Source organism: Anopheles darlingi, chromosome 3 (genome assembly GCF_943734745.1).
Source record: "Anopheles darlingi chromosome 3, idAnoDarlMG_H_01, whole genome shotgun sequence".
Classification (NCBI taxonomy): domain Eukaryota; kingdom Metazoa; phylum Arthropoda; class Insecta; order Diptera; family Culicidae; genus Anopheles; species Anopheles darlingi.
The window spans coordinates 29575939-29594385 of NC_064875.1; the positions used below are offsets into that span (position 1 = coordinate 29575939).

An 18447-nucleotide genomic window follows, 5' to 3' on the forward strand; every position below is an offset into this window, starting at 1 on the left:
AACGTACCAGCATCATTCTCAATCAAAAGTCATTGGTGGATGCTATTGATGGATATTGTGTCCTTCAAGAATGATTGAAATGATCGTTTATCATTCTTCACGGAGAATAAACATGAAGCATGAGTATGGATGTAAATTAATAAGAGAAGAAAGTCACAAGCTGCGGGAAGAACTTGGACGATATAATGGACTTGAGTTTGTTTTGCCTAATAGTTTGATGCTTTACCAAGACCTTCGATTGCTTTTTGGCTGCGTGTGGCTGCAGCAACTGTTAGCAGTATTTTTACACTATTTTCGTACATAGCGCGTTGCAATATTTTATTACTTTTATGTTTACAAATAGTTTATATATTAAACTTTTTAAGCAATGCTAAATTTTACTTATTTTGAGTTGAAATGATATGGCAATCGATCATTTATAAAGTATTTATTTGAATGAGACTAATAGTCGAAGGGAAGATGATTGTATAATACACCGAATAAGATTGCAAAAATATGCAGATGATGCTTTGAAGCACAATCTAAAGTCAAAATATAGAGATGAACCCTGGAATAATTGGCAAAACCTTTTATGTGAGTTCAAATGATGACTTTGGGAATACTAGCTGGTTATATCACCAAAACCAAATTGAATTATTATTTTGGCATCGTCATTAATATCGAGATATTTGGTGTTCAAATTTAGTATTTAAAAGCGAATAAAATGTAACTATTTTGAACACTATCTTCTGTTGTTTAATGGCATAACACATCAAACAGATGCTATATAAAATACAACCAAATGCTGTAATGCAATGTAGGATTTGTAGAATTATCGATTTCAAAAGTATAATAAACGAGAGTTATCCACGAAGTTAATATTGTAAAAGCTTCAAGAATGATTTTTATTATTCTAACTTGCATTACTACATTATACCTATGAGTTGCTAGAATGGTACCATCGTAAAACCTCACACGGAAAGTTACCTGTTTTCAATAGACAAAAAGTGCAATACGGTTTTTTGTGTGCTAAAAGCTCCACAGCTGAATCGCATTCCAACCATTTCCCGGGACCGTATCTAATCTCCTGTTTATCACTCGCTTGGATTCTTTCAATCCATTCTCTCTCTCTCTCTCTACAACCCACGAAAGTGCAAGCAAACCACCATGCTTGAAAATATAGAGGATGCTTGAGCACTTGCCGGAGAGTGCAGTGTTGTACCAGGTTGTGCATAAGGTTGACGCTTGGATTTAACGTTCTCGGGTGGACTGGTCGGGGAGAGCGCAGCGTCCACCTTTCAGCGCCGTGAAGCGGTTCGCATCACCGACGAGCATCACGCGATGGTCACGCTGGCTAGCATGGCTAATGGTATCAGCACTATGTCGCCGCCCGTAAGGCGCGAGAGTGTCCGCCTCGCTAACCGTGACCGTTCCCCGATGGCAAAAATGAGGACATAAACATCGTCTCAGACGACCATGGGAAAGGGGGTGGGATGTCACGGGCAGCTGCACCACGGGAGTGGCGAGTTGAAAGTCCTCGGTGATGAATCAGAACGCTCTGTGCGCTCGCTACTTATGACGGCGATCGTCGGACACGTCCTCGGGTTGATTTTTTCTTCTTCTTCTGTTGCTTCAAAGGTGCAACTAGACCACGCTTGGCCGCACTTCTCCGCTGAGTGGCTTGTTCTGTAACTGGCCGATGAATGACTTCAAAAAGTAATGGTCTTTGACATTATTTATGATGAAAGGAGTCCAGATTCTTCTTCTTTGGAGCCATGCATATTGTTCGCAATCCATGCAACAATAATTGGAGAAAAATATGATGGTATATTGTTGAACAAGAAAATAGACTTTAATATGGACAAAAAACCATAGACGTCATTCCAAATATCCAAAGTGTGCCACGAAAAAGTTAAAGTTTAAAACATTTAGCTATAGGACGGAACGATCGCCCTCATCTCCGATGTCGGTGACATCACGGCCACTTTGATGGCCTCCTGCGATGGTATCCTAGTGACTCCAAAATGCCACTTTATGGCGGTCAACATGCTACCTAATGCTGCCGAAAATGACATCTTCATCAGCCTCGTGTAGCACAGCTTCCAATCGGCTGCGGCTGCGTCTATTTGTGGCATTGGAAAGCAATCAGAGCTAATGGAGTTCCTCTCCCAGGGTCCTCTGGTGTGTGTGTGTGTGTGTGGTTGAGCTTAGCAAAATTTAGAGTCATTATAGGATACGGGATGGCCAACTGGTTGGCCGCTGTTCCCCGTGGACTAAAAGCACTTTTTCCAAATGAAAACGATTTTCTTTTAGTTCCGTTTAATTATTTGCCGCCATGGTCGCCCGAAATGGTCGCGCCGGTGGACGTCTCTGTTGGTGTAAGTCCGAAATTGGCCTAATGAATGATGGCCTTCCATGGGGTATCCTTTTTGGGCTCCGGAGCTCGCTGTTTGCGGTGCGTGCGGTATAGAAACACGTCGTTGTGGTGATGGTGATGGTGGTGCGGTGTGGCCTAAATTTTCCAAAGACATTTTTGCCATAAATAACCCACGCCCTGATGTTCTACCAGCGTTTGCCAGTGTACCAATTGGTTAGTAAATAAAAAGCTTTAGTCTTTGAGCACAATTTATGGTGGACTTCCGTTTGGACACGTGAATATCGCCACTGGCTTTCTGACTGACTCTCCGTGGTCGGCGGGTCAGTGGTTTGCGCGTTCGACGTTTGCTGTCATGCGGAAAGTGAGGGTCGATCTGTTGCCGGGTAAAATGGTAGCTTGTTGGTTCTGATTTCGAATCCCGAAAACCAGACTCCGGACCAAATGGAATGGTAGAGGAATGGTCACTGTGTGTCGTGGTCATGAATCTTTGGCAGTCTTCTTCTTCTCCACCCCCCAGGCGGAGGCAGTTCCTGTTGATTGGTCGTACATTGACATTTCTCGGGGAGTTCGTTGTACGTGCCAGCAAACGGTAAAGTGTAACAACTTTCGGACTCATTGGACATCCGCGCGAACTTTCATCGTCGCGGTAATAACTCTTCATTTGTAGTGAAGGCATAAATTAGTTGTGCGTTTTTCGGGTTGTTGCGTCGTGCCCGGATCGCAGTCACGATTATTCGTTTGTCCATAAATTAACAGTTTGCTGGCAGCTTCCACCCCGTGACCGTGAAACTTGCGACCAGGACTGTGGTTAGAGGAGGAAGTCCCTTATGTTTGAAGATTTTCAGCTGTAGAAAATCAATATTCTAATGTACCATTATATACCAATCAGTACAGGCAATTATGTGTAGTACTATAGTTGTAAAAGAAAATATGAAATGAAAAATGATGTTTCTTATTTTAAACAACTTGTTCCAAAATTATATCGCTCATGTTCCCATTGCCAGTTAATTTTCGGTAAAACACGAAGACCCGCTGCTCCTTTTCTAGCCATTTCCATGGATGAACTCTTCCTCCAGTGGCCTATAATGATAAGCCAGTGAAACTCCTCACCTGCCTACCAGCTACATGGCATCGTGAATCGTGAAACGTAATACGCGTTGTGGGAGACATGCCTCATTTTTCCAACGAACTTTCGAGTAGTGTCTGAGTGGAACGCGCCACTTGTGAGCGCTGTTCTTGTGCCCACAATTCTCGTCAGTTGGTGCTCTTGAATGGCTATGTGGCATACCGCGGGTCGAGTGTCTGAAGTGCGAGTGGCGTAGAGCTGGTTTGTTAGTTAAATGTCGTTCCATTCGAACGATTTCACGAGACTTATCCAGACAGAGCACTCTTCATACGATTACCGGTGCGTCATAGGTGCCCGCACCTGAGCTCAAAACTCTCCCGACATTCCTTCTACGCTGGCGATATGCTTCGTTTGCTCGATGAAACATACTTCAAGAAACAAGCAAGAGTCAAGAGCCGTTCGCTTCGCGTAGTAGCGAAAGCGCAAGTCGTGCGGAAAGCCAGACCAGGTCGTCAGTGCGATGTAGGCATGGTAAATCAACGTTATAGTCATAGATTAATCATTATTTGTTGTCATAATTAGCATGTATCCGGTATGTGACAGGGAGCGCGCTCAGCCAACCGCGATCACTAATGACACATCACAGCGGACGTTAGTGTGGGAAATGTGGGTTACATGATACGTTATCTGCTACCGGGGATCGAACTTAGTGTGGAGCAATAACGCACACAAAGGGCATTAAGTAGGTGTGGTTGTATTACAAACATTCTATCCATTATGCGGTATCAGATCTGTAATCACCTTCCCACTATTAAGGCGATAAGCCGGAACTAACTAGCGCCATTCATAATTGAAGCGCTTTCAAAAGCGCAATTGTTGCATTCGGTAAAGCAAATGGCTAACAAATATGAACACTAAATTGTGTTGATTAACAGTAACCAATCAGCTACGTCGACAGCTTCACAAAAGCACTCAAAATAACACCATTTTCACTCGATGCTTGCTGAACTCGGAAAATCCGGACCATGCGCACGGAAGGACTCAAATTACATCCATGCTTGCTGTGGTGGTGACGAGGGAACTGCTAGTAAGGACAGTTTGCAGGGCCTGCTGTGCCTAGGAACGACGGTTTTATTAATTGATGTCATTTGCTACCCCCCCGGGAGAGTGTATCATGTTGTGTTGTGGTAAACTTGGCCAAAATAAACTCGTACACCGGACCGGGCGGAAGTGTACAACCGGCGGATCGCTGTCGAATCGTTCCTACTGGATGGATCCTGTATCGGACATTTATCACTACGACGAGGTGACCGAACGAGGCCATTCGGTTCTCGAGCGCTCGAGTAACTGGTATGCTCACATCGATGAGATTCATTAGCTCGCATGCAGAGTCACTTCATCACCACTTTGTAACCGGGAATTGCTATGGCAAAAGGGCCACAAGTGGTATTGGACTCAACCGACGATAATCGAAGTGTTGGTACGGTGAGTGGGACCCTGGACCTAGAACGTGATACCGTACGGAGAAAGGTGGCGCAGAGCGAAGGTTTTGCTGGTGAATATTGAATCAAGCGTATGTAAATAACGTAGAGACCTCAATGAATTGGACACTACACACAGTCCGGAGTGCTCTGGGAATGATGTGCTACAATGTTCTTTACAGGTAAACAGGTGGAACCAGGTTAGTTCCAGGTGTAAGTTGCATTTCAGGCATACTGGTACTCCAGTATGCGGGGCAAACGAACCCTATCCGTGCCCGGGGTTCCATTTCTCCACCTTCCGTTTTAAGAAGTGTCACACAATCTCGGTCGTTCTGGGTCCAAAACTCGGCAAAGAGGCAACCGGGGGAACTACATGGTAATGACATGGAATTCGAGAGATCCCTTGTTTAGCATCAACGTAGAGAAAGGTGCAAACATGGCTTCTTTCCATCCCACATGCCACATCTTTATTTGATCACATTTGTAGCCTCCCCCTATCCGCTGTGTGTCTGTGTCTATGTGACATACTCAAGGAAGCCTGGACCCAGCCCAGACAGGACAGCAGAAGAACCCATTGTGTGCCAGCACTCTAGTGCGGGACAGGGGTGTTAGGTTTGCTTTCCGAACATACCGGCGGCTGCTGCTGGCTGCCGCTCGAGATCGAATTCCAGAAGAAGTGGTTCCAATCGATCGGCCGCTGATTGGTAGCTGGAATAGTTTTCAAGTTCAAATCAAATACAGCGCGAAAACCACAGCGCTGCTGTCGTCGTTGTTCCTGTTCCAGCCGAAAATGCGGCTGCTCAAGGTAGCTCCGTGTCCGTGTCCAAGGTGTGACACTATGAGGTTCCGGGGTTCGTTTAACTTTCGTGATGGTATTTAGGGATGGCTCAAAAGAAAATAGTTGCACACAAATGTCAATGTTTGTCAAGTTGTTCGCCTCCTCGTTCTCGAGGCCCCACTGGACGGCCGTACCGTGTGATGATCCCGCCTCTTTGCACTAATCCCGCGATGCTAGAAATAGTAATCTTGTGTGGTTTTTAAGATGTGTCGCTGAAATGATTCCTCACCAGATTCGAGAGCTACCGTTAGACGAACAACCTGCAATCCGCAGGCCGTAACATTTAGCGTCGAAAGAGTCGTCGATCGATTATCGAGGCTGTGCTGTGCAAGGCATAACACAGAGTTCAACTGCAACACCCGGAGCCGGTGTCGAATTCTGCTGCTCCGAAGCTTCCGAAGAGGGAACGAGGTGACGAAACAGTTCCGCATCGTGTGCGAACAGAACAGAACGCTACGCTCCTCAATTTGCAATCCAATTTTCACTCAGTTCTGGATGCCTCCCAGGGTAAATGATAGATTTGACAACCAGCCTGTCATTGGCGTTGATGTGTGAGGCAGGTTTAGAAGTGTGCTAGGGACGGGCCTCGAAACGAAATTCGATTCGAGTCGAAACGAAAGTCATAATTGGCACCTTCGTCAGCGCGGAGTTGCTGATTGAATCTCTCTCTAGCGTGTGTTCTGTGTGTGTGTGTGACAGTTGTTTTATTTTAACCGCACCTCACCGCATTTCACCGCTGACAGCTGCCTTCAATCTGTGAGGCCGCCGCCCTCAGCACAGAATGTTATTATTTTGCTCGAAATGTGAACCATTCTAAGCCGGTAAGTTAATGTCTACGTTGCAGGAGTTGGTAGTTTGCAATCAGGGAACGAAATGTGATCTTGTCAAAACTAACACCCCGGGATACTCGGTATTGAACGGGTTCACGGGAAGAAAGACTGTTTCATGTTGTTGAATCATCCCGGATTGTCATACTATACGTAAAGTATTGTTTAGGAACACAATACACGTCGTTTTTGCTACACTGCTGTTGTGCATTGTCTGGGAGTGTTCTCGACCAAACACGATGCACGATGTACGATGATATCAAAAGCAATTTTGCATCCTTCCGATAATAGTGGGATTGGAAATGATATGATAAATATGATCTTAAACCCCGGGGGCGGGCGTTGTTAAACATGCTCCTCGGATATGAAACGGAATTAAGATCGAAAACCATGGTGTTGGTTTCCTTTTGCCAAGATTTCCCGGAAGATAATATACGACATCCTACGGTTGATTAGCATTCCCACCGTATTCCCCGGTGGTGTATGTCATCGTCATGCCTACGTCGTGCCGGTTGCTGTACCATGGCCTGCTGGGGTCTCTCTCTCTCTCGGCCGACCGTTTCTTCTCGTGTGGGTTTCGGAGTGCAATTGATGCCAGGGTGGAAAGCAAGGTATAAAGTTTCCAGCAGCGCGTTTGCGGTGCAGTAAGAAGAGAGAGAGGAGGGTCTGATCTCTGTCGCCGTGAAGTGTTGGCCAACACACTCGGTAGGCAAACCGAAGGCAACGGTATCGGGGTGCGCCTCTAACAGCCGATGCCATGCATTCCAATGGACATCAATTACAATCTGTCAGCGAGTGTTTTAAAAGTCACTTAAATTTGAATATAAGGACCCTCGGCCACCTATCCCCCGGGGGGAAGGGCACATTCTTTCATCGAACCCTCCATTTCGATTAGGCATTAGCACGCGAAGCATTTGGGTTTGGGTTTTCTCGGGCCAGACATGTCATGGGAGAATGGTTGTTGTCTTCGTTCTTGTTCTCGGATCCAAAATGGTGGCTGTCCAACAGGGATTCCTTCGCAACTTCAGTTATGACACAAGCGGCCCAAAGGAAGGTCTCAGGTGATTTGTTTTGATTTCGTGAATTGAAACGATCCGCAAACAGTCGCCCTTTGCATATCCACCGGTCCGCCCTAGGCGTCTAGGGGCTTAATTCGGCGGCCAAACATTGCGACCTTCCCGGCATGGTTGGCATTGTGCTGACGTGACGTTCCACGGCGGAGGCGTGTTGGCTAATAAATTGTAAAGAATGCCTAGCATCGGGGGAATATTTGGACCGGGAGGCACGCTGGAACTCCTCCTAGGGTGGCCACCTATTTCGGGCTGGTTTGTTTTTTTTTACCTTTTTCTTCGTTCGCACAGCCTACTAACGACGAATGCGGCGAATTCTGTTTCGAATTTTTGCATGAGTCAGTCAGAAACCGGAATGATACTGCTGCTGTGTATGCCGCAAGCAGTAGCGGCCGTCCCCAGAAACGGTCCCAAAACCAAAACGACCACGATAACCGTTTTCCGGTCGCGGTGGTCGCGGCATGTCAGATTTAAAGGCCCGGCCCCGGGAAACCTGTTCCCAATATGATGTGCCTTCGTCGCAGTTGGCGGCTCTCAAGCCGGCTTCGGGGCACGTGCGTGTGTGAGGTAAGGTGGAATTCGTAGCACCAGCACAGAACCGTCGAATAGCACCTGACAGTCGAACAGCAGCACCTTGCGCGTTTCAAGGCTAGGAGTGAGTGGAACGGCTTGATACACGTGCTCCCGAAATTGAAAACTTGTTATGACGGTGCACAGTTTGGGTTGGACATTTCATTAGTTGTTCGCGCCGCATTTCGTTCCACGTTCCACGACACGGAACACTTCTCTCGACTTCTCTCGTCTCCTCTTGTAGGATATGCTTATTTGAAAGTGCGATTGAGTCGTTACAAAGATCGAGCTCAAATTAGCGTCCAAATCAGTTTGAGGGGTTTGACTCCTTAAGGCGATGTCTCGTTAACTTGTCTGCGAAATGCGGAAGTGCCAGAAGAGAGGCAAGATGCTGTGGAAGTTGTAGGACGCGTTGCACTTGATCTCAAATGGTTTTGCGATCGATCCTTGGTTGATCGAAATGATTAATGCAACAATCCAGCACCGGAGTTGTCGAATGTGCGATAAAATATTAAATCTGTAGTGATAAAGAATGATGGAGAAGCAAGAACCAAAAACAAAAAATACTTACGACAAAGAGGGCGTTGAGTGTGTGAAGCGCATACTTGATGAAGTTAATGCTGCAGCAATCGGAATCCCGTGTTTTCGGCTTTGGTGTTTTACTGCTTCGACTGCTACTGCTACTGCTGCTGCTGCTATTACTGTGGTGGCCACTGGTGGGTAAGCTTTTGCGTTTGGCGCGGGATCCATTCTGACCATTGCTCGTCCCTGCATCGGACCCACTGACGATGATGGGACTCGGTCCTTGGCCCTTACGCCGCAACATCCTGGACGTGGTTCCCGTCGTCGTGTGGCCCTCACTAAGCAGCGATTCGGGATCGAACGGTTCGATCTCGGATGCGTCGTCCGGTCCATGAAAGTGTCCCATCGGTGAGGACATTCAAGTGAGGGTCAAGCGCGATGCGACAAAGTAATAGATCGACACGACACGGCGTCTTATCCCCAGAACTTGAATTCGCGAAGACGCGTCCGGTCGCGGTCGGTCGGTCGGTTGGTTGGTTATCGGTTATTTATGGCACGGCATGTAATGTACACAAACCCCGTAGTATAATCGATTTGGTTTTCGGGCTCACAAACGAGTTCTAACGAGTTCGCGATGGTATCATAAATATTCTATCGTGTTTGGAACCACAACCGAGGGCCGAGGAAGAACGCCTCCCTGAGAATGCCTAGGGAGTATATTGGAGCACCGGGAATGTTTCTTTCTTTTCTTCCTTTCTTCCTGCTTCTTGTTTTATATATATATTTACACTTTTACCCACGCACAATGTGGCGACCACGTTCACGTCCCACCGGGGGCTGACCGTTCGCCTTTGCGTAGCGCAATGATTTGTGGCCAATGTCTCTGGGACCTTCGCCGTCTCCTGATGGCCTGAAGTTCCTCCAGCCTACACTTTACGTTGCGAAGGTAAGGTTTTGCACCGCTACAGCACGAAAGAAGAAGGAGGAAAGCAAGAAACAGAAAGAAAGGGAAAGAGAAAGAATGAGAAACTCGATTTCGGAAGTCCGGGACCGAGCTCGAAAGGTGGTCAATTAAAATTTACCATTCAGCAATGGCCGCCAAAGGTCGCCACGGTTGTCGTACCCGTAGCCGTAGCCGTAGGGCTGAAAGGACCGCTGAAGACGTTCACGGTCACCGTACGGTACGGTGCTGGTGGTGGTGGTGGTTCTGCACCATCCTCTCACCCTGCATTGTTTTAACGATTGTTTCGTGACCAGCAGTGACGGGCATGGTAACGATTGTAAAAGCGCCTGGTTCGAGTTTGAGTTCGAGTTCGCGTCGAGGGTCCCTTTTCTTGGGAGTCGAGTTTTGGAGCCGGACAACGCACTAAAACTGTCACGCGTTGCGTTATGTTTACGCCATGCGAACCGTTCTGTGCAAATCGGTTTCGATTCTCCTGCCCTGGTGTCCTGGTGTCTGGTGGCTTGGGAAGTGGACGTCGTTAAAGCGATGCGGTTAGTCGCGCTGATTGAATGCAGCCCGCTGGTGACGGTTGATTGAGTGCGTCGCTTCGATCATCATTAAGAGACAGTCTGGTGGTGCTGGTTGCAGCTCTCTTCCTTTGTGGATGTCTGATGGATTGTGTCCGTGGTTGTGGTGCACTTCTCAGGAGCTGCAGCTTGCGAGGATGCTGGATGTTGACGTTTCCTTTCCTTTTACCCAAGTTCGTTTGATCCTCGGCACTCGGGGTAGAGAACGATGCAAGGAGCATGGAATAGAGCACTTCACGGAGTAATGCTTAATTACACTGCCCTACACTTTACACTGTGGAATCCTTTTGACGAGATGAGTTCCGCAATCAACTCACGACAAAGCATCACTCGAATCTGTTCGTGTTGACGGCTGATTGCTGAAATGAAACAAGAATAGAATAACTCAATATTGGTGTATTAAGCATAGTTTCTTGAATATATTTCAATGGTTGAAAGCCCAATTCTTCAACCGAGCTATCTTCAGTGTGCATCGAATGTTCAGTTTCATGAGATCAGCGGATTCTCCAGAGAAGAGAAGAGCGCCCGCGTTCGCATCACAACGAACGGAATGATAACCATCGGGACGGTGTCATAATTCGGAACGGTAGAGGTGCCTTTCAGCGAGAAAAAGCCGCCCTTTTTAATCATCATTATCGACCGACCACCGCCACCGCCGAGAAGAAGAAGGGAATTCTGCGCACCGTAAACGTCAGCGGTCGAATCCGCTTGATTTACTGCCGCGAGTCTCGTCGCTTTGGATTTTGATCGAACTGCGGAATCCCGCAGTCTTCTTAACATTGTTCTCATCCAAGCTCGAATTCCAGACTTCGGAGCGCATCGTATACCTTAGCCTCGTAGGTTCAGTATAGTGTGAAACGTCTTGGTTACCACCGGGGTTCATCAACGGCACCGTGTGGCTTGGCACTGGGCATCGTGGCGAAACGGCGGGCATCGATAGTGGACGATGATTGGCAGCATCAATCATTTGACGCGCAGAGAACACGGTCACGTGAAAGTTTTATGACCGCTAACGGTACCACTCCACTCCGTTTTCCTGATGCCGGAAGACGTTCCGTGAGGATATAAAGAATGTTGATGCAAAAGCTGAGAAAAATGAGAGAAAAAAACCGAGAAAAATGCCCCCTCCCCCTCTCAATTGGTTGACCGGTAATTGGATAATAAAGACTTCTTTTAGAAAGTTTTACAAAACTCGTGCAGAAAAAAGTATGCAAAATAAACACTTTACGAACTACGGCACAAGTAGGCCAATTCGAAGCGAGAAACGACGTGCCTGCCGACGACTTTCCCGGTTGACTACGATCCGCACGAAACAGTGCACAAAATGTCGGTCAAAGTCAAACCGTGCAACCGGCCAGCGTACTGCACAGCGCTGGTTCATATTTTGCCTTGCTGCTTCTCCAGGATGCCAGTGACGTGCATTATTAATGAAGCTCTATGCATTTCCCACCGGGGAGCTGTTCCGTTGCCGATTTTGCCACCGAATCCGTTTTTCCTCCGTCATCATGCAACCTGTGCTGTCACTGTCTGTGTCTCAAGGTGTCTACAGATTCGAGAAATCCTCGTGGTCCTCGCTGTGACGACCGAAGAGTTCGCTGCATAAAAGCATGATGCCGGTGCCGTCAACGACAGCAGCCATTTGACAATTTAGATCAACCAAAAAAAAAAACACAGAAATAAGACTCCCCATAAAACCGAGCACTCTAAAGTGTGGCCCCAATGTGTGCTTTGGTGGTTTCTAATAAACATTTTACGGCCATTTGTGCACATAAAAAAACAGCGTCTTTTCCTTATCTAGTCAGCAGCGCGACGCGTCATGATGGGCGGAATCGTATAACTCATGTTTGTAATCGCACAGCACAGTTTACTTCAGCAATTTCGCGGTGCGGTCTCATAAGTGAACGTTCTCTCTCTCGAACTTCCAGACGGGTGGTGTGCGTGCTAATGCGCTTTGTCACCAAAAATTGCATCGTGACACCGATCGTTTGATGAATGACTCGTTGCATCTCGTTCGCCAAGAGAGAGAGAGAGAGATATGAAGAATATTCTGCTTCCCCACCAGACAGCAAATTTTGCTGGTCAAGTGCCAAGGTAATTTCTCTTGTTTTCCCTCCCGGGAGGACGGGGAGTGAGAATTCTACAAGGACAGAACATATGATTCAGCAGATCTGTGCTTGTGCTTGTCGTCGTCGTGTTAGTGTTCTTTCTTTGTCCCCCTTCTTTGATGGATCCATCCCGGTGGTCAAACAACTTGCTTGCCGGTGGAAACTTCTCGTGGCGACAAAGGGCTTTCTGGTGGTGATGGTGGTGGAAAATCTGAACTTTTCCCCAAACGCGATGCATCTTGTCGCTTCAGATTGCCGATGCAACCGGCAACTTATAATGCATGGCGTTGTCCGTTTGCAAAAGGGAAATATTGTAATTCTTTAATGCTTCCTCGTAGAAGTAGCAGCAGCAGAAGCAGCATCACGGAAGCATGTCTGGGATGCCAAAAGCAAAGCGAGACCAAAAAAAGCAAGCAACCGTTAGCGATGGTATCGGTCCGAGAGGAGCAAAAAAACTTCATCCTGCGAGCCACAGTCCACTTGCGCCCAAAAGTGAGCTGCCGATTCTGCGAATTAAGCAATGTAAGACCGAAGAGGAACGAAACCAAGGAAGGGCAGGCAGAGGGAGGAATCTCCAACTTATCCAACCAATCATCGAGGCCGAATAAAAGTTCGGTTAAATTAACGTTTATCACAAATAAATCTGAAAACTTTCGACCCACCACCCAGAACCGTCTGCGCCGAACCATTTTCCGGAGGAAAAAAAAACTCAGCTCTGCTGGAGCTCTGGACTCAAACGGTAGTCCTCGGGGGACTACCCCTAGAAAGAATCGATGCGAAGCTGCGTGTGGTGGAAATAGGAAAATTCTTAAGCAAATAACGATTTCACGCCTTGGGAACGGAACGGATCCCCTCACCAAGAAGGTGAAAACCTCTCATGTTTAGTGTTTGCGTGCTCGCCCAAGGCGCAGACAGCAGGGGCCGGCGATGAAGCGCACGAAAACGAAAGCGCTGCCTCCAGGACTGGCCGCCGAGGAACCGAGATGCCGGAATGCCGGATGTGCCGGATGGAACAGAAAAGTTTTTCTATTACCAAGAGGGATGGTGAGAGATTTTTTGCTCCAGTGCGGCTTGCAGTAAAATGACGCGCGACTTAAGTGTACCTTTTCGTAGTTGGTGGCATGCACCGCCGATACATTGCCAGCCGGCCTGCGTGCCAGAAAGCGTCGAAATTGAAACCAAGGATTTGAAAGTTTCGATGAAGCAAAAGTATAGGCACCAGCGGTGTTGTTCGTGTATCTTTGGCGCTTCGTTAGCGAAACTTTATCGGCCGATTCTCATCAGCTCCAGCAAAGTTCAGGCACTGCTTACAACGCATCGTGCATCGTGTTTGGAGGGTTGGGGAACTTAAATAGTGATTAAAGTTTTCGGGGTTTTCAAAACAACTTACAACTATAAGCCCTTTGTTATCGTACTACTATCACACTACCGCGTGCGATACGCCAACTATATGCTGCTGCTCCTGCATTATAACAGCAGCCGTGTGGTGCGATGCAACAACTCGCGATATGCGCCACTGTGTGCAGCCCCATTACGAAATCATGCTCAGTCATTTCCTCAGTTTTCTGTTTTCGAAATGGGTTCGAAAAGCAAACGACAACTAACACGGAACTGCATTAGCAGGCAGCCAAGTGGTTGACAAAGTATATAAGAGAAAAAAAAAAACAGAATCGACAAGAGCGCCAGTGGTTCATTCTGCAAGCGAGTGAGACCGAAGAAAAACCGCACCACCGTACCATCCGGAGGGTGGGGGGCGACTAACACTGGGGCCAGGAAAAATGGTGAACCATGTCTCGATAAACAAGCTGACATGTTTGCTTATCTGTTGAAGAAAAAAGGGGGCGTCGAAGTTTGGGCTGCTGGTCGTGCAGTGCAGTGCGAGTGCGAGAGCATAAACTTCTACTGTTCGGTGAAAAGCCAAACGGTTCGAGCTCAGTCATTCGAGCAGCACAGAATGAGCACAGCCAGCAGAGTGCGCAGACGAAAGTACGGAGAATGCACCCGTGCAAGCAATACTCTTGTGTCCGCTAGGTTCTGGAGATTTTAGAGGAATGCTGTAGGATTGTGGTAGAATCTCCTTATTCTATTCTGCCTTAAAATGTATTTTTCTAATTGCGTACTCGTGTACTAATCTCCGAAATGTACCAACCATTCACTTTTAATCTGGAATATTTTTTGTTCTTAATTTTTCCCTTATTTTTGACGATTTTTAGTGAAGAAACCATTAAACTTCATTTTTTCAAGTGCTTGTCATATGTAAACTTCAACTTTTCAAGAGTATTTGGGTCTATGTTCGGGAAGATTTGATCAAAACTACGTTCATGGCATCCCATTTTGAAAAGCGAGTTTGCAAAAATGTACTTTTTGCGGTGACCATCGCAGCCACGGGCTGGGTCATCAGAAATATAAAAATGAATATTCTTTTGTTAGATTATAAGTTTATCCAGGTAATCCTGATGAGTTTTTGTTAAATTTCTCATTTTACGATTTTTGGCTGATTTTTGAAGTTGGAAAAGTAATGCTTTTTTCAATGTTGCCCTAAAACACGAGTTTTACATATTGATTAAAGAAAAGTATCAGCAATTTTTCTAAAAACTCGACGGAGCTAGGTAGCAAACTGCATACAGATCATGTGTTCAAAATTTCAAATGACTTGGTCCTGTAGTTTTTATGCTACGATGGGCTCAATTTATGCTAAAAACCTATGAAAGGTGGATTTTCAAAAATCCATGTCTTTGCCAGTTTTGCTTCGATTGTTCACAACACTTTACACAATACTCTTGAAAGGATAAGCAATCATAAAAAATGTAAAAACTAAAGAAGAAATAAAATAAAATACCGAAGCTCCCCCTTTAAGGGACTTCTATAACTGTTTTAAAAAGATGCATGTTTATTGAAAAAAAACTCCCAAAAACCATGAAAAATAATATTATTCACTTTATTGTCCAGGTTTATGCTGTTCATCAAGGTCAATATTATCAAGCTTTATACAAGGACTGAGTATGTAGGCTGTTCCTCACTCGAGCTCGAGTGAGCTAATGGTTACCTTTCTTTCCTACCCCGCCAAAAATACTAATTACCATCTAAGCTCTCTGAAAACTCCGCCTCAGTCGGATACGGACTGAAAGTGGCTCGTCAGCTCGTTTTTGTGTCGTCGTCGGCTAGTCGGTGACGGTGTTTTGTGTTTTTGGTAATTTTCTAAAAAGGCCTTTGGCTACAAACTCGTTTGCTTCCAGCAGTAGCAGCAGCATCGACCGCAGTTGTAGGATCGCGCGCGAAATACGCGAGACGCCACATGGTTTCGTTCCGTCCTGAAAAACGCTCCGAATGAGTTCGCATCAGGAGAGCGTACTACGGTGAAGAAAAGGATTACTTTTTGCTCGTCTCACCCTGGTGCTTGCTTGCGTTCGCTAACGATCGCTAGTTGCGAGTACCGGTCCGGGGTTGTGATGAATGAGCTGATTACGGACATTGACGGTTCCGCATGTCGTCAAGGCAGGCGAATACGCTCGATGAAAATGGTGAAGCATAAGCATGAGTACACCAGAAATTAGTAACCATACTGATGGAAAAAAATAACAAAACATTTCGCCAATTTGAGGATGTTCTTGGTCGTTTTCTTCCATTTTGTCACCGGCCGCAGTTTAGGCGTATTGGTATTGTTTCGGTATTTGCGGTGTTTGTAGAAAGTATGACGAACTCGAAAGAAAGACGAACTCGAGCTGCTGTAGTTAGTGGATGTCTTAAATATCTTTGAAGGGGTACGACAGGCATTCTCATCTTGACAAATTTGCCAAGCTAAACAGAGCAAAGCAAATGCTTAGTGTGGAAGTCTAGCTAGAATGACTGCAGATAGTTCATTTGCAGTGCGCTGAGGCGAGGCGCGTGGTGAAAGTTGGGCTTCTGCCAACAGGTGCGAAGCACTTTCCGCTATTTTAGAGGCTTCTGGTATTTGAAATGGCTGAGAATAAACTATTTGCCATCTGTGAGGATTAGACTTTAGGGCTTTATTAACATTTAAAGGAGGAAATGCAAATTTCAGATTCTAGTCTTTAGAACTGGCAGAGTTTGTGCTTGATACAGGCTTGAAAATAGTCTATTTTCTGCAATTTGTAAATTGTACATTTGCACAAACACTAGACATTAAAAGTTCTCTTTTAATGTTTGGTTAAAATATGTGACTGGATTGACTATGTATCGTGCTTTTTAAATCTTAAATAACAAATGATCAATCAGGACCTAGGTCTATATAAAAAAGGTTACGTCATATGACGTCTAAGATTCGTCTTCCAGGCAATGATGATTAAAACATCACAGCCAATCGTTTGAAGCACTCCTAGCAAGGTGGGAAAAGGAATAAAGTGTATAAAAAGTACCTTACAGCCCACGCTAACACAGTCATTTCATAGTCTACCGTTCAATTTTATCCCCTCCACTACGGCCATTCTTAAGGATTCAATCGATTAAATTGGAAATCGAATCTCACCGCTTTGCTACCGTTTCGAAAACTACCGAGAGGTGCTGCTAAATGAAACTGAAATTGAAAACTAAAGCACATCCACACATAGTCGCTTACTAACCATCACCACCAACAGCTAGCCCATTCCATTCTTCGTATTATCAAAGGAACGTGCCCTGGTTTGGGACGTTTGTGTGCCAGTAGTGAGTGCGCAAAAGAAAATCGAAACACGTTCCACGAGGGCGTCTAAGTAAATAGCTTTTACGATTAAGGGCACTGGGCGATAGTAGCAACGGAATCGGAACAAGGAAAATCTGTAGAAGAAGCTGAAGACCACCGACCAACTGCTTTGCGCTCTTGCGGCACAAAGGTTGAAGGAAAAGAATTTCTTCCGAAACGTGGCAGAGAGAGAGCGAGTGGTGAAAGATGCGGTAGTTTGGAAATATTTTTCACTGCGAAGGATGATTTCTTTTTGCCGGTAGCCGGTCCGGTTCGAGCCGAATGCCGAATGCTTTCTCGTCGTTGACGCAGTTTGCGTGTTACTGTATCAGTAGGGCACTGGATTAGACGGTCTTTTTCCGACTGAAATGCTCTCTTGACATTGGGAATTGTGTGAGTGGCGGTGAGTGGGACGGTTCGACCGGTATGAAATGAATTCGACCTATGGCTGGAAAGTTCTTCGGAATTCACGGACACTGTTCTTTGAGTAGATAGGTAGTGGTTGGTTTTGATACTGATTTAGGTAGTATTTCAAACTGTTTAATGCATTAACAGATAAACAACAGGACAATCGAAGACCTTTATCATTGAATTTAAAAATATACATTGTTCAAAGAGAACCGATGTTAATTATCGAATGGTATGTCTGAAGTCGTTTTGAATTCAGGTAAGAATAAAATTTTGATATCATTTTTCGATCAGTCACAATGAATCATTATCGTAAGAACCATTAGTCGATCACTAATAGAAGAGCAAAAGATTTAAAGTCAACGTTCATATCGACCGAATAAATGTGTTCACATTCTTAAACTTCTTCGGTGTATTATAATTTAAAAAATAATCAATATCAATCAATCAATCATAGTAAATTTTAGAACAATTCAATGACTAATTATGACACCCAAAATAATTATTATTTCTTCCGTATAACTTACCCTGCTTTCTACAAAGTCAATACCTGCGGAACTGCCGAACAGATGCTCTAGCATGTGTTTAGTTAAAACGGCAATTGCAGCACTGGAACAGCATAGTTTGCCTTTGGTACCTTCTCCAGTTTGACCGATTGAAAAGGGGTACCAGCGCGCGACTGATGTTCGTCTATCAGGATTTGTTTACATGAAAGGTTATTTTCAACACCCAGCGAGATCGGCACCCGCTGGGCACTCGGCGCTACAACTTCTTTCACAACACTGGATTTCATTGAAGCATTGACGTTAGGAGATAGACTGATCTATTCTAAAGACTGATCTATTCTAAAGAGAGCATAGATCGTCTGGTTTACTTGCTAGTCTTAAGTTTTGGTTGAATTACAGAATAGTCTTGCGGTTTTTGGGATGTTATACAAAATTTCATAATATTTAGTAACAAAAATCTATCGCATCTGCTGCGTAATTCCCGTCGATG

The 18447-nt window shown here is 45.6% G+C and overlaps 1 protein-coding gene across 2 annotated transcripts in view; it reads right to left on the reverse strand.

Annotated features, from left to right (window-relative positions):
* Nucleotides 1–18447, reverse strand: part of LOC125954089 (CD151 antigen-like) — a 52238-nt gene that overhangs the window by 13225 nt on the left and 20566 nt on the right. For both annotated transcript variants that reach the window (XM_049684097.1, XM_049684098.1), the window contains exons 3-4: nt 9813–10619; nt 8780–9692 (exon numbers count right to left, since the gene is read on the reverse strand). In XM_049684097.1, coding sequence (XP_049540054.1) covers nt 8780–9148 — 369 coding nt within the window. In that variant the 5' untranslated portion in view covers nt 9149–9692; nt 9813–10619. The remainder of the gene's footprint in view (nt 1–8779; nt 9693–9812; nt 10620–18447) is intronic.